Source organism: Brassica napus, chromosome C1, assembly GCF_020379485.1.
Source record: "Brassica napus cultivar Da-Ae chromosome C1, Da-Ae, whole genome shotgun sequence".
In the NCBI taxonomy this organism is placed as follows: domain Eukaryota; kingdom Viridiplantae; phylum Streptophyta; class Magnoliopsida; order Brassicales; family Brassicaceae; genus Brassica; species Brassica napus.
The window spans coordinates 38,728,963-38,755,849 of record NC_063444.1 but is presented as its reverse complement, the minus strand read 5'-3'; the positions used below and the strand labels follow the sequence as shown (position 1 = coordinate 38,755,849).

At 34.6% G+C, this 26,887-nt stretch overlaps 4 protein-coding genes across 6 annotated transcripts; 3 read left to right on the top strand and 1 right to left on the bottom strand.

The window, feature by feature from the left end:
* Positions 1-550: 550 nt before the first annotated feature.
* On the bottom strand, positions 551-4,791 carry LOC106373824. 2 transcript variants are annotated; one of them, XM_048744463.1, is made up of 7 exons: positions 4,621-4,791; positions 4,334-4,534; positions 3,822-4,256; positions 3,537-3,740; positions 1,559-1,881; positions 1,185-1,473; positions 551-1,086 (listed from the first exon to the last, which is right to left on the bottom strand). In XM_048744463.1, exons 1-7 carry the CDS (start codon positions 4,634-4,636, stop codon positions 797-799), a joined length of 1,758 nt encoding a protein of 585 aa, XP_048600420.1. In that variant the 5' UTR covers positions 4,637-4,791; the 3' UTR covers positions 551-796. The 2 variants fall into 2 exon arrangements, with proteins under 2 accessions (XP_048600420.1, XP_048600421.1); XM_048744464.1 differs by having other exon boundaries at positions 1,559-1,677.
* A 4,310-nt stretch (positions 4,792-9,101) lies between these two features.
* On the top strand, positions 9,102-10,652 carry LOC125575335. 2 transcript variants are annotated; one of them, XM_048744459.1, is made up of 2 exons: positions 9,102-10,231; positions 10,292-10,652. In XM_048744459.1, the coding sequence occupies exon 1, from the start codon at positions 9,188-9,190 to the stop codon at positions 10,115-10,117; it is 930 nt and encodes a 309-aa protein (XP_048600416.1). In that variant the 5' UTR covers positions 9,102-9,187; the 3' UTR covers positions 10,118-10,231; positions 10,292-10,652. The 2 variants fall into 2 exon arrangements, with proteins under 2 accessions (XP_048600416.1, XP_048600419.1); XM_048744462.1 differs by having other exon boundaries at positions 9,102-10,237; positions 10,298-10,652.
* A 9,349-nt stretch (positions 10,653-20,001) lies between these two features.
* On the top strand, positions 20,002-21,539 carry LOC106391332. Its single transcript, XM_048744458.1, has 4 exons — positions 20,002-20,480; positions 20,559-20,623; positions 20,717-20,963; positions 21,046-21,539. Exons 1-4 carry the CDS (start codon positions 20,177-20,179, stop codon positions 21,312-21,314), a joined length of 885 nt encoding a protein of 294 aa, XP_048600415.1. The 5' UTR covers positions 20,002-20,176; the 3' UTR covers positions 21,315-21,539.
* A 1,813-nt stretch (positions 21,540-23,352) lies between these two features.
* On the top strand, positions 23,353-26,251 carry LOC125580232 (U1 small nuclear ribonucleoprotein A-like). Its single transcript, XM_048744457.1, has 10 exons — positions 23,353-23,618; positions 23,786-23,913; positions 24,163-24,342; positions 24,424-24,499; positions 24,633-24,765; positions 24,897-25,011; positions 25,233-25,324; positions 25,443-25,512; positions 25,596-25,678; positions 25,784-26,251. Exons 1-10 carry the CDS (start codon positions 23,468-23,470, stop codon positions 25,908-25,910), a joined length of 1,155 nt encoding a protein of 384 aa, XP_048600414.1. The 5' UTR covers positions 23,353-23,467; the 3' UTR covers positions 25,911-26,251.
* Positions 26,252-26,887: the final 636 nt, after the last annotated feature.

Below are 26,887 nucleotides of genomic sequence, written 5' to 3'. Positions count from 1 at the left end.
TCTATGTCAACTAGCGTTACTCTTAACCTCCACAAATTAATCCACCAAAATAATGAAAGGTTTCGAACAAACAAAGCCCAAGCAAAAACTTGCAAACCTTGTGCAAAAGGAAGACAAGTATTACCCATGTTCGAAAAACGCGCCCGGCCGAAAACTCGCCCGATTAAAGGGTCATCGGAAGGTTACCGTGGCGTAGAGGTGAAATCGGTGGGTTTAGGCGGTGAAACGAAAACTCATGCAAAAGATCGAAATTTTGGGTTCTAAATCATAGATTAGGTTATAGATCTATCATATTTCTAGAAAACCCACAATAATCGTTTGCAAAAGCTTTGAAATCGTGAAAAAAAAAATGAAAAACGCAATATTGAAGTTCTGTAAATCGTAGAAAAAGGTTAAAGATAAGGGTAAAATTGTCATTTCGTACTCATTAAACAAAAATATTAAAAATCGAATGTAAATGAACCTAACTGAGCTCGAACCCGCGAACTTTGATACGGTAAGTATGAAAACAAACCACTAGACCACGTGATCTCGTAGGTAGCACTTCATGTATTTAATATATATGTTATTATATAATTAAAATATATAAAAACTAGACCCCAAGAATGCGCTAGGTCCGGGATTGCCGTTCGACTAACGCGTAGTTCCGAACAGGGAGTATTACACAACGAGTTTTTTTTTTGCTAACCAAATAAAACACTTTAGAAAACAAGCCGAACAAACAAAAAGATTAATTTGGAGGGTAAGTAGAAGGTCGAACTTCTTCAAGTCTTGAGAGACATTCTGCATGAAAAACCTAACGAAATCGGTATCTATCATAGGAGGCTAAATTTCTCGTTCGAGGGAGAAATCTGTCTCCAAGTCTTGCGCAAAGCCATTCCATATCGAAAAGCTGGCCTAACGCGTTCTGAGGCTGTGCTATGACAACGTTATAATTTATCGATCTCAATACGTTAAGATAACCGGCAAAGATCTTGTCATCAGAGGTGTCTCGTAAGATAGCCATCACATTTGCTGGAGCATCATTACCAAGTGCCCAGACGCGTAATTCATCACGCATCATCTCACGTCTAGCGTCTTTATGTGCTGAAACAATACATATACACATAAAACGCAGATAAAGAAGACATATAAGTGAAAAAGAGAGAAAGAGTGAGAGTGGTAAGAGAGCTTAAGGAATTCACCTGTGGGTGTGTGATGAAACACGATTCCGGATGGATTCGTATCTTCAAGGAATACACCTGAGGGTGTGGGTGTGTTTTCATCATGACACTCCACATCTCTTAGTTCTGAAACAAGCGGATCCAGATTACTCACTTCGCCAAAAGCATGGATGGTAACAGTGCCACGATAACTCATTTTTTCAAAGGCCGATCTAATGATCTGTGAAGCCAAAACAGCAGTGCGACCAACAGGTACTGGGCAATCCACAAGGTCCCAGAACACGACCGTGGTTGCAGCTTTGTATCGCTCCTGAGGCATATAGATCGGAGGGAGATGACAGGATGTACAACAACAAAAGCAAGCAATCATGATTACAAACAGCAAGAGCAAGTACCTGCCAAGGAGTCAAAGGTTTTACAATTGTGCTCATGATTAATTTTTGTTCGATTTGGCTGAGAAGTTTGTCTCCAGCTGAGAGGCTTGAGCAGAGCCAGTCCTTACCAAGTGGCTCTCCTGATGATGCGTTTTCACGAGGAGGCTGTGTTAAGATAACATTGTAGGAAAATCTCAAATTTAACAGGTAGATAGTCCTTAAGAGCTCAATGTGTCCTGAGATGTCTCCCATGAGTAGCATATGATTTAATGGCTCAATCCTAGTGCGACGAGCAGCAGCAAGCAAGTGCAGTGCAATCTGCCAATGTCGCGCATCTCTCTCTCCTGAGACCATGCATACATTATGGGCCTGTTTGTTTCTCCATCTGGATGGACCATCCGGATGAAGATGAGAGTTTTGTTTGTTTAGGCACTAAAAGTGCAACTCATTCAGATGGATCATCCGGATGACTTTTGGAAATTTAGGCTTTATTTTAAAGTTCATTCAGCTGTGAACCAATTTAGATCATTTGAATGGAGATGGTTCATTCAAAATGGTATAATGTCTATTATACCCCTAATGTAATTCATAAATTACAAACCTAAACATAATATCATTTTTGTCACAAACGAAAACTGACAAAACTATAAAAACATTTTTTCCCGTGCTAAAAACTACTTTTTCACGTGCTAAAAACTACTTTTTCACGCCAAAACCCCAAAACGCATTTTCCCGCTAAAATTGCAAAAAAATGTTTTCCCGTCAAAATTGCAAAAACGTGTTTTTCCGCAAAAACCGAAAACAAGTTTTCATGCCAAAATCACAAAAAAAATGTTTTCACGCCAACACCCCAAAATACATTTTTCCGTCAAAACACAAAAAAAAACACGTTTTCCCGCCAAAGTCGCAAACCGTGTTTTCCCGCCAAAATTACAAAAAAGTGTTTTCCGCCAAAACTAAAAAATGTGTTTTCCCGCCAAAACCAAAAAACGTGTTTTCTTGCCAAAACCGAAAATTTGTATTTTTCCGCCAAAACCGAAAAATCTCGTTTTCCCGCCAAAACCGCAAAACGCGTTTTCCCGCCAAAACCGTAAAAACGCGTTTTCCCGCCAAAACCGCAAATCGCGTTTTCCCGACAAAACCGCAAAAACGCGGTTTCCCGCCAAAACCGCAAAATCGTGGTTTCCCACCAAAACCGCAAAAGCATGTTTCCCGCCAAAATCGCAAAAATGTGTTTTCCTCCAAAAGCGCAAAAACGTGTTTTCCCGCCAAAAACGTGTTTTCCCGACAAAACCGCAAAAACGTGTTTTCCTGCCAAAATCGCAAAAACGCGTTTTCCCGCCAAAATCGCAAAAATGCGTTTTTCCGCCAAAATCGCAAAAACGTGGTTCCCTCCAAAACCGCAAAAATGTGTTTTCTCGCCAAAAACGTGTTTTCCCGCCAAAACCGCAAAAACTTGTTTTCTCGCCAAAACCAAAAATTTGTATTTTCCCGCCAAAATCGAAAAATATCGTTTTTCCGCCAGAACCGAAAAATCTTGTTTTCCACCAAAACATAAAAAATGTGTTTTCTCGCTAAAACCGAAAAAACTTGTTTTCCCGCCCAAACCGCAAAAAGAAAACTCGTTAATTTTGAAATAATTCTAATGTAAATATACTAAACTAAATAATTAAATGTAATATAGTTAAAATTAATATTAAACATATAATTAAATCAACACAAGGATATTTTTGTAATTTCTTTACTAAACTCATTTGAATGGAAATGAAAATAAAAAAACAAACATAAGATCCATTTAGATGATTCATCTAGATGAGCTATGTGGATGGACAAACAAACAATCACAAAAATCTGAATGGGTCATTTGAATAGATCATACAAATGAATCATTTGGATGGAGATGGCAAATGGTGAAACAAACAGCCCCTTTATGTAAAACTAAGATCAAACAAAAATAGTAAATTAATTAGAGAAAGAAAAAAAACGAGAGAGAGCTCACCATCTTTTAGGTAAGAGACGTTACATCCAGTAAAGCCTGGTGGGGAGGGGTGATCATCGAGAAAAGCCGTGACTGAGACACGGCCACAATAACCCCTTTCAGAAAGAGCATCTTCAATGTTTTGCAAAACATCATCGGAATGGAGACCAGCAGGGAGTGGGTAAGCCACAGTGTCCCAGAAGACACATGTTCTTGCTCTCTCGGCTGCGAGAGAAAATGATCCATTCCATTCAAAAATCAGCAAAAATAATAATAATAAAGACAGGCAAGAGATCTTATTCTTACCCATATGTTTACTAAGGCATAATGGCTTTGCAAATGACAACTTAGTAGCAACCTGGTGAGAAGGAAGAGCAACCTGGTGAGAAGTAAGAGCAACCTGATGAGAAGGAATATGTTTCAAAGGTGGTTCAAAGGTTTTCCCTATGCCCAACTTGTTTATAAGTTGTTCTCCAGCTGCAAGACGGGAGCAGAGCCAGTCTTTGTCAAAAAGCTCCTCTCCTGATGATGAGCTTGCATTTTGAGGAGGAGGCTGTGCTAGAAGAACATTGAATTTTCTTCTGGAATTTAATAAGCGAATAGTCCGCTGAAACTCCTCGTGCTCAGATATATCTCCCACGACTAGCAACAAATTCAAGAATGTTGTACTTGATGAATAATAATTCGCCTGAGCAAGTAAGAATGTAATGATGCTCCAAAGTCTATCATCTTTGCCCTTAGCTGTTGCATATAATAAATGTAATCAATAGATACACACAGAAACAAGAAGAAAGAAAGAGGGCCAAAGATAAATTCACCTTTGTCTATCCAAAAAACAGGAAATCCCGGACACTCGTCCATGTCGCCAACGAAAGCCCTGAATTCGACGCTACCATAAACACCAGTAATAATACCCTTTTCTTCAAGAGCCGATTTAGTGATCAGAAAAACTTCAGTGAAATCATCATCGGGGATGATGGGGCAATCAAAAGTGTCCCACAACACGACTGTCGGTGCACCTGCAAAACGAAAACAATCAACCGAAGGTGTTACTGTGTTTCTTGGACAAAAGAAAAAAAAAGTAATTTTTATGGCGACATCTTACGGGCGAAGGGAAACATCTTGCTTGGTTGCTGAACACAAAAATAAAGTTTTTATCGAAACTTAGGTTTTCATAGCGGCGATGGAGATAAGATAATTGGGGTTAGATTCTCCGCCGTTGATCTCTGGGGATATATTCTCAGCCGTTGGATTTCTCTCTAGCTTCCTTTTTTCCATTTCTTTTTTTTTTCCCTCTTTCTATCTAATTTATGCTCTACAATTGCAGAATCTTTTGAGTATTTTGTGTCCAATGGGCTCTATACAATCTTTTTCCAAACATATTTGTTAATACAATAATTAAATTGATTGCATACCGATGAAAAATAAGACGATGGATTGAATTGGGAAAATGAACAGTAACTTTTGAGGTCTCCTTGGTTTCTCCTAAATTCAGTTTTGCCACTAAATTTTAATTCTAGTTAAATAACTATGGAAATAAGTTGTAACTACCAAACGAATTTTCATATTTCTCTTAAATGAATATTACATATATTTTTCATTAGCTTATTAATAACAGATCAATATCAATACTATTAAAAGAGAAGGAGTCTAAAAAAAATCTACCTATAAAAGTTGTTTGGACCATTTCATTTAACTCATTATTTTTTAGTCTTACCTTAAATTTATACTAACAATATGTTGTTATATATTTCTCTAACAATAATTTAGTCAATTCTTTTATTTATTTAAATCTCACTCTTAAATCCTAATCATTACTATTACTATATTTATCATTTTTATTTTTAACCGTAAAAGCATTGAAACTAATGTTTTATATTATCACTTTTATCATATAATATATGATTTAAAGCAAGATAAATTACAAGACATATATGTGTACATTCTAACTTTCTCTTTTGTTTATAATAAAGTAATCATATCATATATAAACTTTCCAACTAAAATCTCATATCATATACTAAACTTTCAACCGTCTATAGTTTGATAATATTTTCATATTTAAAAATAATTTTTCTGAATATTCATATTACCTTCACAAAAATGAAGAAATTCATTGGTTCTATTAAAGCTAACCCGACTTCACGATATCATAATTGATTATTCAAGATTTTGAAAATTATTTGTTTAGATATTATACTTTTATATACTTTTCACTTAAAACGAATCAATACTATTAAAAGAGAAAGAGTTTTAAAAAATCTAATATAAAAAAGTTGTTGGAGTTATGTATAACTATTTATTATTTTTCTGTACATTAATCATTCTAAACATACAATATTTTAAATATTTTTAACAGATCTTAATATTATTTCTTATGATACATTTACTCAGAAAAATATTTCATCAACTATATTTTTGTACAATAACGTTAAAAATCTATATCAAAAGGTTGTTGGACCTGATATGGACGTAATGAGTCCACATCTGTTCGGGTATTTAAGATCCTAAAGAATTCGAAATATATAAAAAATCTGAAAAATATCCAAAACACGAAAAATATTTGAAACTCCAAACAAATACCAAAAAAATTCAAATACCTAAAATTTTAAAATCTTATTCAAAATCTGACACGATGAACTGAAAATAATGCTTGACAAATGAAATCTATACTATACTAAAAGGAGGAATATGAAGCTCTCTAAGCTATGCCACCTCAGCAAAAAATTCCCAACCTATCAAATTGCCATCTCATCACAAATAACAAAAAAAATATCCATGTCATCACAAATAACAAAAAGAATCATTTTATGTCAATTTATTATTTTGCAATCTCTCTTTTCGTTTTCTTTAATATTTATCTTCTCAATCCGCTGGAGGATCTGATTCTGATCTTCTCAATCTTTAGATGCTTGCAAAGACGGAAAAAAACTGCGTTTGATATATTAGTCTTTGTGTTTATCATGTTTCGTGAAGTTTTCTACCACTCTTATGTATATATACACTACAAGAAAATAGCGGCATACTGAGGGAAAAAATCGTCGGTATGTCGTCGGAATAACGCTATTCCGACGACATACCGACGAAAAAAGTCCTCGGAAATAACTCCTCGGAAATTCATCTTTCCTCGGAAATCCCTCGGAAATTTCCGACGGAATTCCGAGGAAATGAATTTCCTCGGAATATTCCGAGGACTTTTTTCGTCGGAAATTCCTCAGAATATTCCGAGGAATATGTCGTCGGAATATTCCGAGGGATACACTTCCTCGGAATATTTCCAAAATTCAAAAAAAAAATTATAAATTTATTTTTTTAAATTGAAATTCAAAAATATAAAATTAAAATTGAAATAGAAAACATATTTAAAATACAAAAAATAATAAAATAGTTTTTATAAATAAAAAAATGTTTTATAAATACAAAATTAGTTTTAATAAATATAAATATTTTTATAAATATGAAATCATCTTTTTATAAATACAAAATAGTTTTTATAAATACAAAAAATAATAAAATAGTGTTTATAAATAAAAAAAATGTTTTATAAATACAAAATTAGTTTTAATAAATATAAATATTTTTATAGATATGAAATCATCTTTTTATAAATACAAAATAGTATTTATAAATACAAAAAATAATAAAATAATGTTTATAAATCAAAAAATGTTTTATAAATACAAAATTAATTTTAAAATATGAAATCATCTTTTATAAATCCAAAAAACGAATTTATATACAAAGAACGTTTTGTATATTTAAAAATAGTTTTTATAAATACAAAAATAAAAAAATAGTGTTTATAAATCAAAAAAATGTTTTATAAATACAAAATTAGTTTTAATAAATATAAATATTTTTATAAATATGAAATCATCTTTTATAAATCCAAAAATCGAATTTATATACAAAAACGTTTTGTAAAATCGAATTTATATAAACGTTTTGTAAATACAAAAATAATAAACAATTTATAAAAAAAGTTCTAAATCAATTCAACACAACCAAATCACAATTCTAAACCTATTACACAACAAATCACAATCCTACCCAATCACCCTAACAAAAATCTATCAAAAAACTTCTAAAATCATCAAATCTATTTAAAAACCTAACAAATAGGACCTAAGAGAGTGGGATAAGGTCCTTACATGATTTGTAAAGGAATGGAAAGGATTCGCCGGAGAGATCGTCGCGAGAGAAGGTGGAGAACGCCGGAAGGAGAGAGAGATCGCCGGAGAGGAAGAAGAGAGAAATGGGGAAGAAGAGAGAAATGGGGAAGAAGATGCGGTTCGAGTTTATAAAACCTTGGGTCTGACGGATATTTTCCGTCGGAATTCCCTCAGTATTTTCAATTTCAATTTTCGCGAAATATTTGGCGGCTTGTTTGCCCGGTTAAATGAAAATATTCCGAGGAAATTCCGACGGCCACTTAAATATCCGTCGGAATTTCCTCGGAATATTTTCATTAATTCGAGGAAAAAGAATATCCTGTGCATGTATTTCTATTAATTTATATTGTTCCTCGGAATTTCCTCGGAATATTCCGAGGAAATACCGAGGAACTAGTGTTTGGGGTTTCAAAACATCAATTTTTTTTTGCCGTATTTCATTTCTTATACAATTGTAATGCATACCATTGAGGATTCTTTGTATAGATGAGCATAAACCATGAAATAACAAATTTCAAAACGAATTGTAAGTATTCCCTTTACCGTTCATTAAAGTGTATAAGTGTTTAAGTGTTTCTCTTATGTTGTGGGGATTTCGTTCATACAATCGGAAAAGTGTTTATTATAGGGTAATGAACAAATTTTTGACTTCATAATGAACGTAAGACACTTAATAAGAGTTATATAGGTGTTATTCAAACCGCAAAACGTTGTTTTCGGTTTAAAAACCCTATTTCCTCGGAATTTCCTCGGAATATTCCGAGGAAATTCCGAGGAAACCCTTTTCTTCCTCAGAATTCCGTCGGAATATTCCGAGGAAATTCTGAGGAACTAGTATTTGGGGTTTCAAAATCTCGAATGTTTTTTATAAACGGATCGATCGATATATTTATGTCCAAAAACGCATCGATCGATCACTAAGATGGACCAAAGCGTAACAATGTGATCGATCGATGAGATTATCCCATCGATCGATCAAGGATATCAAGTGTTCCTCGGAATTTCCTCGGAATATTCCGAGGAAATTCTGAGGAACTAGTGTTTGGGGTTTCAAAATCTCGAATGTTTTTTTATAAACGGATCGATCGATCTATTTATGTCCAAAAACGCATCGATCGATCATTAAGATGGACCAAAGCGTAACAATGTGATCGATCGATGGGTATATGTCCAAAAACGCATCGATCGATCACTAGTTCGTCGGAATTTCCTCGGAATATTCCGACGGATTGATGTTTCCTCGGAATTTCGTCGGTATATTCCGAGGAAATTCCGAAGAAACCCAAATTTTGGGTTTCCTCGGAATTTCCTCGGAAATTCCGAGGATTTCATTTTCCGTCGGAATGTCCGTCAGAATACCGATGTTTTCTTGTAGTGATATGATCCTTTTCGATACACTACAACATGCTGGTGTTATTTTTGTCTTGCAGTTGAAATCTGTAAGATTTGAGACAAAGTGAATCTTATAAGAATGGGAGATGAGCCAAGGTTTAGTGAGAAATGAGATTTCAGAAGCAAGAGAACAACTTTGATGATGATTCATCAAGCGACGATCCAGATTCATATTCAACTCACGAACCGATTATTCATAACACAGATCCTGTTCTTGACTCTCATCAGCTAGACAATGGAACAAAAACAGTGTCTACGGAGCAACCTGTGAAAACCCGGAAGAGAAAGAGCAAGAAAGATGAGAGTAAACCGAAAACTGTTTGTGCAGAGGAGAATACGAAGAAAGAGGAAACGGTAATGGAGACGGATGAAGTTGGAATGTTTATGAAGACGTTGCTTGATGATCTTACAGCTTCTAGAGAGAGCTTAATGATTTGGATGAACACTGAATTGAATGGACCATCGGATCAACATGTTGTGTCTCGACCACCTCCGAAGAAGAGAGCGGTTGCTGCGGGACAAGAGGAGAAGGAGAGTGAAAAACAGAGGAAACAGGGCGAGATATGTCAGGAGATGATCAAAACTAAAGAGAAGGGTTCAGAGGTTGTGCAGAACGGTGGAGATCAAGCTCAACAACTTGATTATGATGTTGGAACGTTGGATATGTTTCTCAGGAGCGGTCATGAACAAGGTATTGTTGCGCAAACTGAGATCGAGAATGCGACAGCCATGAATGAGAAGAAGAGTGTTGTTTTGGCCATTGAAGCTCCAAAGCTAAGACAGAGACAAAAGAAGACGAGAGAAGCCAACACCATCAAAAACAGATCCGAAACAAAGAAAGATGATAACTTTGCGATACAGCTGTCTTCATCGCCAACGTTGCAGAGCTTTCCAGTAGGTTCTTCGTTGTTTCCTTCGTCAAGCCAAGGGGTTACTTCTTTAGCAAGCAACAACAGCTACCAACCGATGCAACCACCGGTAGTAACTCAGTTCTCTGATCTTTATGAATTTCAGACAGGATTCACAGGAGGACAATGATATGACAAGAGTTCTCCGTTTCACAACAAGGGTTACTTCTCTGGTTTTCCGGCAGCTTCCCAACCTAATCTGATGGCACAAGTGAATCATACGACTTATTCATAGCAGCGAGACAACAATGATATGTTCGGAGGACTGCAAATGAATCCTACGACTTATTCGCAGCAGAGAGATAACAATAATATGTTTGGAGAACTGCAGATGGCTGTTGGAGCCATACCATATTCCGGTATCAGATTTCATGAATCCGAAGTTGGTAACGGTAATAACAGCCTCTCCAATTACAGAACTAGCTCAGGTAGATAAACCTGTTCCAAAGGCAAGAGCAACAATTATTATCTACCGGTAGAGATGGACCTCGGTGACTGACTTGTGTTCAAAGACGCAACAAAAATGGGACTTGCAGTGTAAACTGTTGCTCAAAGCAACCTGATTACTCAATTAAAAACAGAAACTTATTTCAAACCACCATCCCGTTTTATATAAAAGTATATTGTAGCTCAAGTGGTTAAGTAATCTCTATGGGACAATTAAATATCGCAGTCCAAAGAATATGTAGTCGGAAAATAAAGTTGTGACATCACAAGCATTATCTTAAAATATATTAAAGAAAAATAAACACATATTTTTAAAGTAATGCATTATAATAAACTGATACAAATTTACAAAGAAACTGTTACTGGTTTCATCATCAACTACACGATTTTATATTTTACTTTGACAACACAAAAAAAAACATAATCGTGAACTTACATACAAGAGCTGAAGCAAAACATTTCACCTACAACTAAAAAGAAAAGCATCAAGAAAATCATACCGAAAAGAACCATCGTTCTTCTCTATCAATTGTTTAAGAATTTAAAAGTACATAGGTTTGTGTTTCCACCAGAATGAATAAAAAATATCATAATTCCCTATAAATAAGAAACTTTTGTACATACATTTTATATACATTTTCTATAAGTATAAACCAACCATTATATTGTTTGTTTTACATTCGTAATTGAATTATCTTTATATTTCTTAACACTTAATATATTTGGACGAAGTTTAGTAAAATTAAATCTAAAACCGCGTTCTATGAGACATATTTTATATATACCAATAATATAATAAAACTAATATAAATTTCAAATTTCAAAAAGCTTATTAATTTATATACACTAAATTAAATATTTTTAATTTAATAAAAAAATATCTTAAAATAGAAAAATCTAAAACGGAAACTTTTTATAAATTAATAACTCTATAAATTAATAAATACCAAAATACCAATATTATTAATTTATAGAATTTTTACTGTATATATATATATATATCTAAAGTAGGTTTTAATCCTTTTTTATTAGATCAAATAGGCAAGAAATGTACCAAAAATTGAACCATAAGCACATTTCTTAAAAACAACCAATATTTTAGTTAATTATCTATACAAAATTAAAAGTCAGCTGGGTATATTTCGCATATCAGGTACAGCAATGTTAATAAACATATTTTATATTCAAATAATCTGTATGAGGTAGTTAGACACTTTTTAAGAAACTATATTTCTGAATGCCTAAATATATCTTTTGAAAGTTATTTTAGAAAATTCGTTTTGTTTAGATCCGATTTTAGAATACTATTTTCTAAATTTTAAAGTTGCTTGAAAGACAAAATGCATATTATAATATTTCAACTTTTTTCAGTCGCACATACTTAAGAAAAATATTTTTATAAGTTTACAAAAGTAAATATTCTAAAATGTATAAAATTTACTTAAACATAAATTTAAAGGACAAAATCCGCGCGTAGCGCGGAAAAAAAATCTAATTAACATAATGTATAAACATACTAGTATTTTAGTTTTAAGAAAATATTATTTTACGTGTTAAAAGCATACAAATATACATTAAAGATTCTTTCTCTTTCATAAACTTCGGAGATGAAGAAAACAACACGTCAGAATCTTGAAGTGGCTGGTTTTGATGAGATGCACAAAGATTTTCAGCACTTAGACTCCGTTGGTAATGAGATGGTTTTCGATAGTGAAATGGACTTGTTGGATGTATTGGCCAAAACTGGAGGGGAACAAGATCTATTAGCTGGACTCTAATGGTGAAATTTTGGTCTAGTTAGTTTATTAATTAGCGGTTGCGTTTTGAAAATATTTCATTTATTTGTTTCTTCAAGATCAGTAATAATCAATGACAAGTGAGCATCAACTACAACGTATATTACCCGGACTCGATAGTCCAGTGGTACCTGCCCCTCAACCTTGGGAGGTCAGCTGTTCGATTCGCAGGCGGGGAGGCGTGCCCAGGGCCCTAACCGGTACAGGCGCAGGCTGGCGCCGGGCCTGGGGTGGGATTAAGGCCGAAGGCCCGAACCCATCCTAGTCTACAAAAAAAAAAAAAAAAAAAAAAAAAAAAAACTACAACGTATATTTCCATGTTAATGAAATAATTAACCGACAAACAATATCGGATGACGACATGCAAACAATAACGATTAATGTGTATCATTTTACTGTAGTATTAATACTACTCGGCTTTCTCATTTGGTTTTCAAGTTCAACTATGGCTGAAAAGGGAAAGTTGATAACTAGTAATTAAATTATTAGAAAAAAGTAGCTTGACAAACAATATCGGATGACGACATGCCAACAATAACGATTAATGTGTATCATTGATGTAGTTGTTATGAAAGTCAAAACAGCGGCCACCGAAAATGTTGAAATAATTAAAGATGTGTGTCCTGCTGCACTATTTGGACAGTAAATTTATTTTCAATATATATGATTGATTTCGATCATTTGTAAGAACACACCTTAAAAACACTTCTCTTCAATTCTCTCTCTGTATCAGTGTTATTTCTTTCTACGGGTATAAAATTTCGCCCTTATTTAAATTCCTGCGATACAAATAAATTCCAGTTCTTTTATAACACGTTATCAGCACGATCACTCTGCGATTCGGTAAAATTTTTTTGTATCATTTATACCCTGTTATAATGGTCGGTATACCGCCTCTACTATTATTTATATCATGTTATAATGGCCGAAATACCGCCTATATTATTTACTAGTAATTTAATTTATTTATTGGTCGGCCGAGCCGCCTTATATCATGTTTATTATTTATTGGTCGGCCGAGCCGCCTTATATCATGTTTATTATTTATTGGTCGGCTGAGCCGCCTTATATTCTGTTTATTATTAATTGGTCGGCCGAGCCGCCGTATAATTTATTTATTACTCTGCATTGATCGGCTGAGCCGTCGCATGATTTGTTGTCATAACATAAATATTTTATTGTCATAATTTTTTACTTTTATGAAATTTTATAGATTTGATTGACCGTTTAATACGATATTTTCAGACTAATTTTTGGTGCACTCGATTTAACCCCAACGGTCACAAAGAAATTTTTTTCAAAAATTTCCCCTTTCTCCAACGGTTATGAACAGTGTTTTTCATCTATAAATACAACTCATTTTCACTCCATTTCATCATCCAAAATATTTCATCTTCTCTCAAAAATTTCAAATCGCTCTCCTCCGATTTTTTATTTCAAGAAAGATGATTCGCGCACTTTTGTTTTTATGTGTCATTTTTATTTGTGTTTCTATTTATGGTTTATTCGTTGGAGAATTTACTCCGAGTGAATTTAAGATGAATATCGGTTTAATTTTCTTTACATCGCTTCTCCTTGTAATTGCTTGCATGATTAATGTAAACGGTTCCTTTTAATATGAATAATATTCTAATAATTTTTATTTATGTTCTTTAGAAATACAAATGGCAAAAATCGAGAAACTTCAGTTTCCGGCATTGGAAGTAACTGGGACAAACTACACGGCATGGGTTACAAACATGGAGCTTCATCTAGATTCCGAGGAAATACTCGGAACAATAAAAGATGGCAATATATCAACCTCTCATGAAAAGGCTAAGGCCGTGATATTTCTGAGAAGGCATCTAGATGAAAATCTTACGCATGATTATGCGAGAACCAAAGATCCCTTAGATCTTTGGAAAGCTCTGAAGGAGAGGTTTGATAACCAAAGAAAAATTACTCTCCCCCATGCACTTGATGAGTGGAAAAATCTACGATTTCAAGATTTTGAAAAAGTGGAAACGTACAATTCCGCTATATTGAGAATAGCGGCGCAATTAGATTATTGCGGTAAGCCTGTCTCGGAAGCAGAAATGCTCGAGAAAACTTACCAAACGTTCCACAAAAATCATTATGTTCTACAAGAACAATATAGAAATTGTGGGTATACGAGGTTCTCTGAACTCGTTGTGGCGCTTATGATAGCGGAGAGAAATAATGAACTCCTCATTAAAAACCACAATGCCCGACCCACGGGAACCAAAGCATTTCCTGAGGTAAATGCAACGGATATAAAAAATCCGGAAAAAGGAAATTATTCCTATCGTGGGCGTGGTCGTGGCCGTGGTCACAATCGTGGTTTTGGTCGTGGTCGTGGTTATCGATTTAACCGCAACCATGAAAGGAGTAACAACCCAAGAGGAAGGGGATCCAACACATGGAATCGATCTGATCGGGTAAAAGGGAAAGAAACCCAAGAAAACCCTACTCATAAAAATGAGAACGTCTGTTACAGATGTGGATCGAAGGGACACTGGTCTCAAGTATGTCGAACTCCTCGGCATCTATGCCAATTGTACCAAGAATCTATTAAAGGCAAGGCAAAGGAAGTAAATCTCAATGAACACCTTGTGGGTACAACATCGACATACCTCGAATCCTCTGACTTTATGGGAGATTTCGACGAGGCCACTCATCAAAATATTTGAAGTGCTTGTACTGATCAAGCTTAATAATGCCTAGTGATGCCATAAAATATTATGTATTTCACTTTCAAAATAATGTTGTATTTCAAAATATCTAATGTATAATTATTGTGTACTTGTTATTGATGAATAATATGTTTACTTATGAAAGTTTTTTTTTCTTTATTAATATTAACTGTGTGTTACAGAAATGGATAAGAAAGCAAATGGAACAACAACTAAACAAATTGGTAGAGAAGTTTGCATACCAGATAGTGGCACAACGCACACTATACTGAAGGATAAGAGATATTTCTCTACTTTAAAGTCAGTAAAAATGACTATAAACACAATATCAGGTCCTACAGACCTGATCGAAGGAATTGGCAAGGCGAACTTTATGTTGCCTAATGGAACAAAGTTTTCCATAGATAATGCCTTATATTCTCCAAATTCTAAGAGAAATTTGTTGAGTTTCAAAGATATATACCGTCAAGGGTATAACACTCAGTCTGCAACTGAGAATGGAAAGAAGTATTTGTATATAACTTCTGAAAAATCAGGCAAAGGCCTTGTACTGGAAAAATTTCCAGAACTTCCTTCTGGATTGCATCACACTTATATTGATGCTATAGAATCACATCTTGTGATAAAAAGAAATCCAGAAGATGTTACATTATGGCATGATCGCCTTGGTCATCCAGGCACTACAATGATGCGAAAAATCATTGAAAGCTCACATGGTCATTCAATAAAAACCCAAGATATATACCAAAGTAATAAAATGACATGTGATGCGTGTGCTCTTGGGAAATTAATCATAAGACCATCACCAACCAAAGTTGACAAAGAATCACCAAAGTTTTTGGAAAGAATCCAAGGTGATATTTGTGGACCAATACATCCACCGTGTGGACCATTCTACTACTTTATGGTATTAATCGATGCATCGAGTAGATGGTCACATGTTTGTTTGTTATCATCTCGAAATATGGCATTTGCGAGATTTCTAACTCAGATAATCAAATTAAGAGCACAGTTCTCAGATTATCCAATTAAAAGAGTTAGATTAGATAACGCTGGTGAATTCACATCCCAAGCTTTTAATGATTATTGTATGGTATCAGGGATTGAAGTAGAGCATTCTGTTGCTCATGTTCATACACAAAATGGTTTGGCAGAATCATTAATTAAACGGCTGCAACTAATTGCAAGGCCATTGATCATGAGATCAAAACTCCCAACCTCTGTATGGGGACATGCTATTTTGCATGCAGAAGCACTAATTCGGATAAGACCAAGTGCATACCATAGATATTCCCCATTACAGTTAGCATTTGGAAAAGAACCAAATATCTCTCATCTAAAAATCTTTGGTTGTGCGGTTTATATTCCAATAGCACCACCACAACGTACAAAGATGGGACCGCAAAGACGGTTGGGAATATATATTGGCTATGATTCTCCATCAATAATAAGATACCTAGAACCACAAACTGGTGATGTGTTTACGGCACGATTTGCCGATTGTCATTTCAATGAGAAAGAATTCCCAACTCTAGGGGGAGACAATAAACAAGTAGGAAAAGAGATCAAATGGAGTGTACCATCGTTATTACACCTTGATCCTCCTACGAAACAGTCAGAACTAGAAGTTCGACGTATCATGCATTTACAAAATATAGCAAATCAGCTACCAGATGCATTTGCTGATACCAAAATGGTAACTAAATCACATATACCCGCTGCAAATACTCCTGCTCGTATTGAAATACCACAAAATGGTGGAACGGCAGTTGATACACGTGAATCAGGAACACGTTTAAAGCGCGGTAGACCTATTGGTTCAAAGGATAAACTTCCTAGAAAACGTAAGGAATGTGAAAAGCATGATACTCCCAAAATAGCGGAAAATATTTTGGAAGAAGCGAATTGTGAATCGAACGACAATATAGAGCATCATGAATCTGATGGAAATCACGAGATTTCTATCAATTACATCCATAATGGAAAGATATGGAAACGAAATGAGATGGATGATATTGATGACGTTTTCTCATACCTTTTAGCAAAGGAAATAAATGAAGAAAACGAAGATCCAGAACCAAAGTCTGTATATGAATGTCAAAAGAGACATGACTGGATAAAATGGAAAGATGCAATTCAAGTCGAATTAGATTCGCTTAACAAACGAAATGTATTCGGACCTATTGTGCTCACACCCAAAGATGTAAAACCTGTTGGGTACAAATGGGTGTTTGTCCGAAAAAGAAATGAGAAAAACGAGATTACAAGATACAAAGCTCGTCTCGTAGCCCAAGGTTTCTCTCAAAGGCCAGGAATTGATTATGAGGAAACTTATTCTCCTGTTATGGACGCAATCACATTTAGATTCCTGATGAGCCTAGCGGCCAATGAAAATTTAGAAATGCGTCTCATGGATGTCGTTACGGCATATTTATATGGATCATTAGATACTGATATCTATATGAGAATCCCAGATGGATTTAAAATGCCAGAAATGTTAAGTTCCAAACCTAAAGAGTTATGTGCAATAAAATTGCAAAGATCATTATATGGGTTAAAACAATCTGGACGAATGTGGTATAATCGTCTCAGCGAACACTTAACAAAAGAAGGATACACAAATGATCCTATATGTCCTTGTGTTTTCATAAAGAAAACAACATTCGGATTTGTAATAATCGCGGTGTACGTTGATGATCTTAATATTATTGGAACTCAAAACGAAATCCAAAAGGCATCAAACTATCTGAAAGGAGAATTTGAGATGAAAGATCTCGGGCAGACAAAATATTGTCTAGGATTACAAATTGAGCATTCTCGAAAGGGTATATTTGTACACCAGTCTACATATACCAAACGAGTATTGAAACGCTTTAACATGGATAAAGCAACTCCTCTTAGCACCCCGATGGTCGTTAGATCACTTAATGTTGAAAATGATCCGTTTCGACCATCTGAGGAAAATGAAGAAATACTTGGTCCTGAAACTCCATACTTAAGTGCAATTGGAGCTCTTATGTATCTTGCAAATTGTACTCGACCTGACATATCTTTTGCCATTAATCTTTTAGCGAGATTCAGTTCGTCTCCTACGCGAAGACATTGGAATGGAATTAAACATGTCTTTCGTTACCTTCAAGGAACAACTGATTTAGGCTTGTTTTATCCTAAAAGTTCAAAAGGTCAAATGATTGGTTTTGCAGATGCAGGTTATTTGTCAGATCCACACAAAGCTCGATCCCAGACAGGATATGTTTTTACAATTGGAGGCACCGCCATATCTTGGCGTTCTCAGAAGCAGACACTTGTTGCTACTTCTTCAAATCACGCTGAGATCATTGCACTCCATGAAGCAAGTAGAGAATGTGTATGGCTAAGATCAATAAGCCGACACATCTGTTCAAGCAGTGGGATTGACGAAAATACGGAGCCAACTATTCTATATGAAGATAACGCGGCATGTGTTGCTCAAACGAAGGAAGGATATATCAAAAGCGATAGAACCAAACATATACCTCCTAAGTTCTTCTCATACACTCAAGAGCTCGAGAAGAATAAAGAGATTGAAGTAAGATATGTTCGATCATGCGACAATGCAGCTGGCCTCTTCACAAAATCACTCCCTACCTCGGTATTCAGAAAACACATCCATAACATTGGGATGCGTCATCAGAAGGATCTATGACTGCTTATTTGAGGGGGAGCTTACGTAGTTGTACTCTTTTTACCTTACTATGGTTTTTCCCATTGGGTTTTCTTGGAAAGATTTTTAACGAGGCAACAAAGACGTTAAGCGAGAGCGGATAGTGACACCGGCCCCCAAGGGGGAGTGTTACGAAAGTCAAAAGCAGCGGCCACCGAAAATGTTGAAATAATTAAAGATGTGGGTCCCGCTGCACTATTTGCACAGTAAATTTATTTTCTATATATATGATTGATTTCGATCATTTGTAAGAACACACCTCAAAAACACTTCTCTTCTATTCTCTCTCTGTATCAGTGTTATTTCTTTCTACGGGTATAAAATTTCGCCCTTATTTAAATTCCTGCGATACAAATAAATTCCAGTTCTTTTATAACAGTAGTATAATAATACTCTGCTTTCTAATTTTGTTTTGAAGTTCAACTACGGCGAAAAAGGAAAAGTTGATAACTAGTATTTACTATTTAGCAATATCACCGCCGGTAAATTTTTAGTTTAGAGATTTTTACATTATATAAACATAGTTAAGAGGCTTGGCCATTAAAATTAAAAAAAAATAAAAAAAGTTCAAAATTTTATAATATTACTTAAAAATTAGTAATTTAAATTTTCAAAATTAGCATTTTTAAATTATTTTGTAAATATATGAGTTTGATGTGTGTTTTAACATCAACATTATATATGTATCAATTAAAAATGTAAAACCCCATAAAATATAATAAAAATTATCTAAAATTTTACTATTACATTTTTATTAGATTTTTTTTTTTTTTTTAAAAAAAACATTTTTATTAGATAAGATATAATTTTTATTAAAAAAAGATATAATTTTTATTATATATTTTTTTTTACATTTTTAATCTTTTAGTAATTTTATTACTAGTATATCTTTAGATAATTTCTATTATATTTTTTGAGTTTTTACATTTTTAATTTATACTTATATAATGTTAATGTTAAAAATCCATCAAACTCATATATTTACAAAAAAAGTTAAAAATGTTAATTTTGAAAATTTAAGTTACTAATTTTTAGATAATACTATAAATTTTTGAATTTTTTTAATTTTTAAAAATTTGAATGATAAGGTTTATTTAATGTAAAATTTCTAAACTAAAAATCGATAGTAATAGTAATTATGATCTCTTAGAATTTAATTTGTTAAATAAAATTAGTCTAGGAAATTTTTTTATTAAATATTCAGTCTGATGGTTTTAACCTTAAAAATCATTTATAAATCAGTAAGAATAGAAAGAGACAAATCACAGACGCGGATTGAGACTAGTAAGTATGGCCTATATTGGATTCCAGCTAAGCTAACGTTCTATATTGAAAACAGGTTGGGACCCTCGTCTGAGGAGGATTTTCATAGACAATTAACATGCGTTTTCCGTGCTTTTCCAGATTTCATTTTTTTATTTTCCGCTGGTTTCTCTCTCTCTCTCTCTCGTTTCTTTCTCTGCGAGTCCTCTTCTTTGTAAATCAACTCACGAGTCTGCTTGCGATCTCTTTTTCAGTTCATTTCTTTCTTTGTTCCAACATCTTCTTTCATGTCTTCTTCTTCTTCATCTTCTGGATCTGTTTCAGAGCTGATAAAGTTGCTCTATTCTGCTCACCTATCTTCAAGAGAGAGTGAGAGAGCTTTGATAATACAAGCTGGTAAAGCTTTTTCAGGTAAAGGTTCTTCAGATGAACTTTTTTCAGAAGAACATTTACTAAAAATACCCCGTGTCAGAGACTTGATATGTTTTCCTACCGGCCAAAGTAAGTCTGAGGAGGTGATAACAGCTCAATCTACGGCAAAGGACTACCTTCAGGATTCAACCAAAAAACTTCCAAAGACAGAAACAACATGTAAGCGTTTTTTACTACCCTATTATCTGTTTTCTCTCTCTTTTTTTGTTTTCTTAAATTTTTTTTTTTTTGGTTCAGATTCAAGTATCAAAGCCAGTATTAATCGGATCTTGTCTCCAGATTTTGAATACATTGACTTCACAGTAAGAATAAAAAACGTTTTCTTAAATTATTAAAATTATATTTAACTTTTATACACTGATATATATATATATTTTTTTTATTTTTTTATTAAGCATCCCTTTGATTACAAAAGAAGAAGAACAATAGGGATTTGGGACTTTGAAAACTGTCCCGTACCTGAATCATTCACAACATTAGCGCACCATAAAACAGTCATACCAAACATCAAAAAAGGTCTTGAAATTTTGGGATTTGTGGGCGCTTTGCAAATTGTTGGAGTTGGTGATAGATATTTTTTAAGGGGAGCTACACACTTGGCCTCCTTATCATCAGTGCAAATTATTGACGAGAAGAAAAGAGGTATGTTTAATGTTTTGATTGTTTTAAATTTTTTGGGTGGTTTATGAATATTAGTGTTAAAAATTTGATTTTTGTTTTCCAGGTAATGAGGAAGACACATCTGACAAAAGACTGATTGTGGAGATGAGAACAAGAATGGAACGACACCTCGAGAAGTACAACGAGCCAGGAAACATTTTGCTGATGACTGGAGATATCGATTTCCTGGCTGTCATCCGCGAAGCAAAGAGACTGGGATTCTACGTGTTGTTAGCCTACAACGAGAAGAAAAATGTTCGCTCAGAACTCAAATCAGCATCGGATAAACCTGTTCAATGGTTCAAACTCGTGGAGGGTAGAGTAAAGGGGTAGAGTGTAGGTTCTCTTAGCTGTGTTTTTCAATATTGTAATGAGACACGTATGTTGTGTTTCAAAAAAAAAAAAGTGTATGTTAACGGAAATGTTTGTGATCTGATTGTGTTCTGATCAACAGTTTTTAAAATGTTTGTTAATCGCGCTACGTACGATTGGAAGTGTCTCCCAGCGTTGTTGAATTTTCTTTCTTTCCTCTTTATTCCATTGGTTGAATTCTCGAGATCTGATTGTTTCTCAATCTTTAGTAATTTTTGGATCCAACCCGTAGTAAAAATGCTGGGTTAGTTGAATGGAAGTGGGTAGCTCCAATTCATCGGGTCAGCTTTCGGGGCTGGTTGTTGACACTAGACGCAAACACAGGGTCCATGCCGAACTCAATAGGCTCCAACAAGAAGCTCGCTTCTTAGAGGTACGCATACTCCCCATCTCCTCTTTAAATTTAAAAGACCCTTGTAAGGGGTGTTGTTATATCTGTCTGATATTTTATCCTGTATTGGGATCAATCTTTTGTGCTCTTTCCAATGATTTGATTATTTGAAAGTTTGACACCAATTGGGAAGCAATAGCAAAAGGTGTTGATCTCAGTTGAGATTCTACGAATGGATGAAGAAGATAATAAGCATTGATTTTCTAGTAGTTTGCTATTGTGAGTTTGCTTTCAATGAGTTAGTTAGTTAGTAGTCTCAAAACCTTTATGATTTATTCCCGAAAGGCTTGATTGATATCTCGGGCTTTAACGCAAACTCTTGTACTGTTTGTTTTATGTGATATGTTGAGAAAGACATAGTTTGTTATATACCTGCTAAACTTATGTGGGTTTTATTAGCTTGGAGATGGTAGAATGATTATAATGGACGAAGACGGGTTTTTCAAGCAAGTTGGCAGTTTCATCATTTCATCACATATAAAAAGACAAGGCTGAGTAAACTGAGATATTACACTCAAACAAGACTAAATAAACTAATCCTCTTCCTCCTCCTCTTCCTCCTCTTCCTCCTCCTCCTCCTCAGGGTTACCTCCACTTGATAGACTTTCCCAAAGCCATTTGATATGAACAGAAGGAAGAGAGGGGCATGTAACCATGTTGCGTTTTGAGGATACGCAAAATGGATGTTGTAACGTAGCATATTGACTTCGATAAGAGCATTTTCGAACTCCTCCTGACGTCTTGACATGTTGCTTCCCAAGACTAGTATAATATTTGCTGGTGCAGGATTATCAATTGCCCATATCATAAAGTCCATTAAAATCCTCCCAAGCATCCCATCTTTATCTCCTGCGAGATAAAGAAAAAAAAGAAAAGAAGGAGATCAAGATTACAATTAGACTTTGATTGGGGATTAGACTTTCGAGACTTTGAAAGCTTTACAATAATAATATAAAGTTTCTAAAGCCAATAAATTTACCAATCAAAGTTTTGCTTTCCTAAAATTACTCAAAGTCCAACTTCTCAAGTTCCTTTGCTGTTTCTAAAAGCTTGAATTCATGGTTTTTTTACTCACAGCCACAAAAACAACAACTAAATATTTTCCAAAGCCATTATTTTAAAAGTCTTAACAGTAAGTAACAGCCCTAAACAATCAAAGCCTTAAATTTACTAAAGCCAGTAGTGACAAGGCAATGGCTTGAAAGCATCGATCAAGTCAACATATATGTTGACGAGGTTCTGTACGTACTAAGGAGAGTTGAAATATTCACAGCCACAAAGGCAACATCCAAATATTTTCTAAAGCCATTATTTTAAAAGTCTTAACAGTAACAGCCCTAAACAATCAAAACCGAAAGTTGAAATATTCACCTGATGAGTGATGGAGCATAAGTAGAGGTGTTGATTCATCATCTGGAGAATAAATGGATGCGGTACCAAGGTAATCAAAATTACCGGGTGTATCTTTGACAATCAGTGCTGGCTTAGTAGTACTGATGGATGCTTTGCCAAAGTCTAGAGTTTTGTCTCCTAAATAAAGTGGATCTAGATCAGTGATAAAAAAGAAGAAGAAAGTGCTTTGCACATCCCTAGTATAATAAAAGAAAGAAAAAGAAGAGAATCACCTGATGGGTGGTTTAGGTCTTCCAAGATTTTTTGAGAATCGCCATAAGCATGGATAAACACCTTACCACTATAATTCAACTTTGATAGAGCCAATCTCATGTTCTGTGACACCTTCAAAGCACTGAGACCTTCTGGTATTGGACAATCATCCACATACCAAAAAATGCCTGTGTTTGCTGTTTCCATAGAGAGAGATCGAAGAAAGAAAGAAGAGAAGAAAGAAGAGAAGAAAGAAACAGAAGAAAGAGGTGGGAGGAATAAGAAGAATACCTTTTAATATTAGGGTTGCATATCCTCTCACCTTATCTATATATGTATATGGGTCTAAGTCTGGAATTTTTATTTAGACCAAAAGCGCTTTCTATAATAATATAATAGCAGCAGAGTTTCTCTCCCTCTAAGAGTGTCCACGCAGGAATCCACCCTTACCACCAGCAGTGGCCGCCTACAGGAGCTCCGCCTCCTCCGTCCGCAGTATCATCAGCTCCTCCACCACATCCCCCTCCTCCCCCTGGTTTAGCTGATCGTCCTCCTTATGACGAGGTCACAACTCTCTCTTTCTATCTTTGTTTTGGTAGTTTTTGTGACATGTTGTTAAGACAAGCTTTCTTGATGTTGTTAAGACCAGCTTTCTTGATCTTGTTTCAAGTTGAGATTTTTCTTCAATTCGCGTGCTGTTATTTATTTCAATTTATGAATATGATGGACGTGGTTTATGTAGTAGTTGTTTTATCGATTGATTTGATTTGGGATATATATATTCTTACACGAGTTTGAATCTGTTGTGTTCAGCTCCGGACAATCTTCATCGCGGGTCTTCCGGATGATGTGAAAGAGAGAGAGCTTCTGAACCTCTTAAGATGGTTGCCAGGTTACGAGGCTTCCCAGGTGAACTTCAAGGGAGAGAAGCCCATGGGTTTTGCTCTCTTCTCCACTGCACAGTTTGCATTGGCTGCCAGAGATGCCCTTCAGGTCTGTTTTACTTGTTCACTCTAATGATCTAATCCTTACCCTTTTTAATTGATTATGATGTATGTTGATTTTGGCATGTAGCATCTGGTCTTTGATGCGGAGTCCAAGTCTGTGTTACATGCAGAGATGGCCAAGAAGAACCTCTTTGTTAAAAGAGGTTAGCTTAAACTTTTATTATCTCAAGCAGGGGTCATGTTGCTGAAGCTTGTTTGATACTGTTTTGTGCATTTATATGAGGATTTTGTATACTCTCATGTTTCACCTTGAACCCTATTTTGCTATTCTATTAGGAATCGTTGGGGATTCAAATGCATATGATCAAAGTAAGCGTCTAAGAACTGGTGGTGGTGACTGCACACACTCTGTTTATAGTCCGTCCCCCTTCCACCCTCCACCACCTCAAGTTTGGGGTCCACCTCATGGGTGAGGCATTTTATTCTTCTTCATATATATAATTAATTTGAGATGTTATGTAAAACCTGGGAAGACGCTTTATTTTGGTATATTGTTTTCTGTTTAGTTGTTTATTTGACAACAAATACAATTTGATTCAGGTATTTGTCACCCGCAGCTCCACCATATGATCCCTATGGAGGTTACCATGCTCCCCCTGTACCAATGCCTCCGTCTGCACCTATAGCAGCTCCTAGTTCTTATGTTCCTGTCCAGGTGAAGTTGCTCTTCTTTCATCATATTATTTATATAGTTTTGCTACTTTCTACGTGGAATCCATGTGGCATTAGCTGTTTCTAAATCTAGATACGTTGTGAACTGCTCTGAGCTTGCTATAGCTTCTGATTGTTTGATAAATACTGTACCCATTTTGAGGTTTCCTAGCCCATGTTTGGTTGTCTTATATCTCATACTGTTTTCGATCGTTTTTATTGCAGAATGTTAAGGATAACCCTCCTTGCAATACCCTTTTTATTGGGAATCTCGGAGAGAATATAAACGAAGAAGAATTGAGGAGCCTGTTGAGCGCGTGAGTATCTGTTTGCTTTGATGGCACTCCTTCAGTCCATTTCTTTCTTGAGATCTTTGCTTTTCTTTATCACTTTGCACTCAAGAATCCTCTGCTCAACTGTACTTTCATCTTGCAGGCAGCCTGGTTTCAAGCAAATGAAAATTCTGAGACAAGAAAGGCATACTGTTTGCTTTATTGAATTCGAGGTTAGTTAGCTATCTGTGTGTATAAGCACTTGGAAAACATTCTACAGCATATTGCTAAACGGTTCTGTTATGATTTTTGTCAGGATGTGAATAGTGCCACAAACGTTCACCATAATTTGCAAGGCGCTGTCATTCCAAGCTCTGGTTCAGTTGGCATGAGGATCCAATATCCTTTTTAACAAATCACTTACTGTTACTGTTTCTCTTATATTCCAATATATGCTCAGCTGCCTTTTCTAGTTCTGTTTGTTTCTTCTTAACCCAATGATACATTTTCCAAGAATCCATATGGAAAAAGGAAGGAAGGTGGCGGCCATTCTTTCTTTCCTTCACCGAGCGCTAATATCTATGGTATTACAACTACCAAAGAAAAGGAGCGGCATGAATTTCATCTCTAACTTGAAGCCAAAGAAGTTTTTATGGAAGATTAGGGTGAAAGTCATAAAACTTTGGAAGCAGTATTCGGCCGCTGATGGAGAGACCAGTAAAATGGTTTTCTTATGTTGTATATTCTTTACATCTTAAAAAAAAAAATCAAATGTTGCTTCTGCTAATCTATATAGGGGTGTCCAATTTGGATGTCGGTTCGGTTTCTTCGGTTTTTTCGGTATTTCAGTTTATAAAAAATAGCTACCATATTAAAACCATATTTACTTTGGCTTGGTTCGGTTTATATACCGCCAGTTTCTGATTTATTTGGTTTTATACCAAAATACCATAAATATAATATTTTATAACATTTTCTTTAATAACATTTTGTTTCAAAAAAATATTTATCTTTTATAATTTTGTAAATTTTACTTTATATAATTAGATATTGGCTTTAATAAAACACGAAGATACTTTCGTTTTTAAATAGACTATTTTTCTTTTAGAATTTAAAATAATTAGTAAACATATTAAGTTGATAACAATAATATTTTCTATAGAATAGAAAATTTAGCAATCCATAATATTATTAACTAAATATTAGTGTACATATATGTCAGCGTAAAAAATAAATTTTTTTTTTTTTAATTTGATAAAGATGAAATATACCTTTTGACTTAAAACAAAATATTAAATTAGTAAAATAAAAATTTTTAAGTATGAAGATCATATCAATAAATAAATTATGTATATGTTACTAATTATATTATAGAGTTTACATATAATTATACAACATATTTTCATTTTATTCTCTTTGATCAGTTTATATGCCAAACCATATCCATATAGTGCATATTTTAAAAATAACATTCATTCGGTATATTCGGTATTACCAAATTCAAAATATTTTTCTATTTCGGTTCGGTTTTACCATATTAAACTCCTAAATCTAAACCATGTATAATATCTCACTATTGCTTTTACCGATTCAATATCTATTGATTAA

Coding starts and splice junctions, on each gene's coding strand:
- LOC125575335 (XM_048744459.1), top strand. CDS start 9,188: ATGAGATTTCAGAAGCAAGAGAACAACTTTGATGATGATTCATCAAGC.
- LOC106373824 (XM_048744463.1), bottom strand. Junction 3,741..3,821: donor ATGCCTTAGTAAACATATGG/GTAAGAATAAGA, acceptor TTTCTCTCGCAG/CCGAGAGAGCAAGAACATGT. Junction 1,087..1,184: donor GTTTCATCACACACCCACAG/GTGAATTCCTTA, acceptor GTATTGTTTCAG/CACATAAAGACGCTAGACGT.
- LOC106391332 (XM_048744458.1), top strand. CDS start 20,177: ATGTCTTCTTCTTCTTCATCTTCTGGATCTGTTTCAGAGCTGATAAAG. Junction 20,481..20,558: donor TCCAAAGACAGAAACAACAT/GTAAGCGTTTTT, acceptor TTTTTGGTTCAG/ATTCAAGTATCAAAGCCAGT. Junction 20,624..20,716: donor TTGAATACATTGACTTCACA/GTAAGAATAAAA, acceptor TTTTTTATTAAG/CATCCCTTTGATTACAAAAG.
- LOC125580232 (XM_048744457.1), top strand. CDS start 23,468: ATGTTCTGTGACACCTTCAAAGCACTGAGACCTTCTGGTATTGGACAA. Junction 24,343..24,423: donor CTGCCAGAGATGCCCTTCAG/GTCTGTTTTACT, acceptor TTTGGCATGTAG/CATCTGGTCTTTGATGCGGA. Junction 25,012..25,232: donor GTTCTTATGTTCCTGTCCAG/GTGAAGTTGCTC, acceptor TTTTTATTGCAG/AATGTTAAGGATAACCCTCC.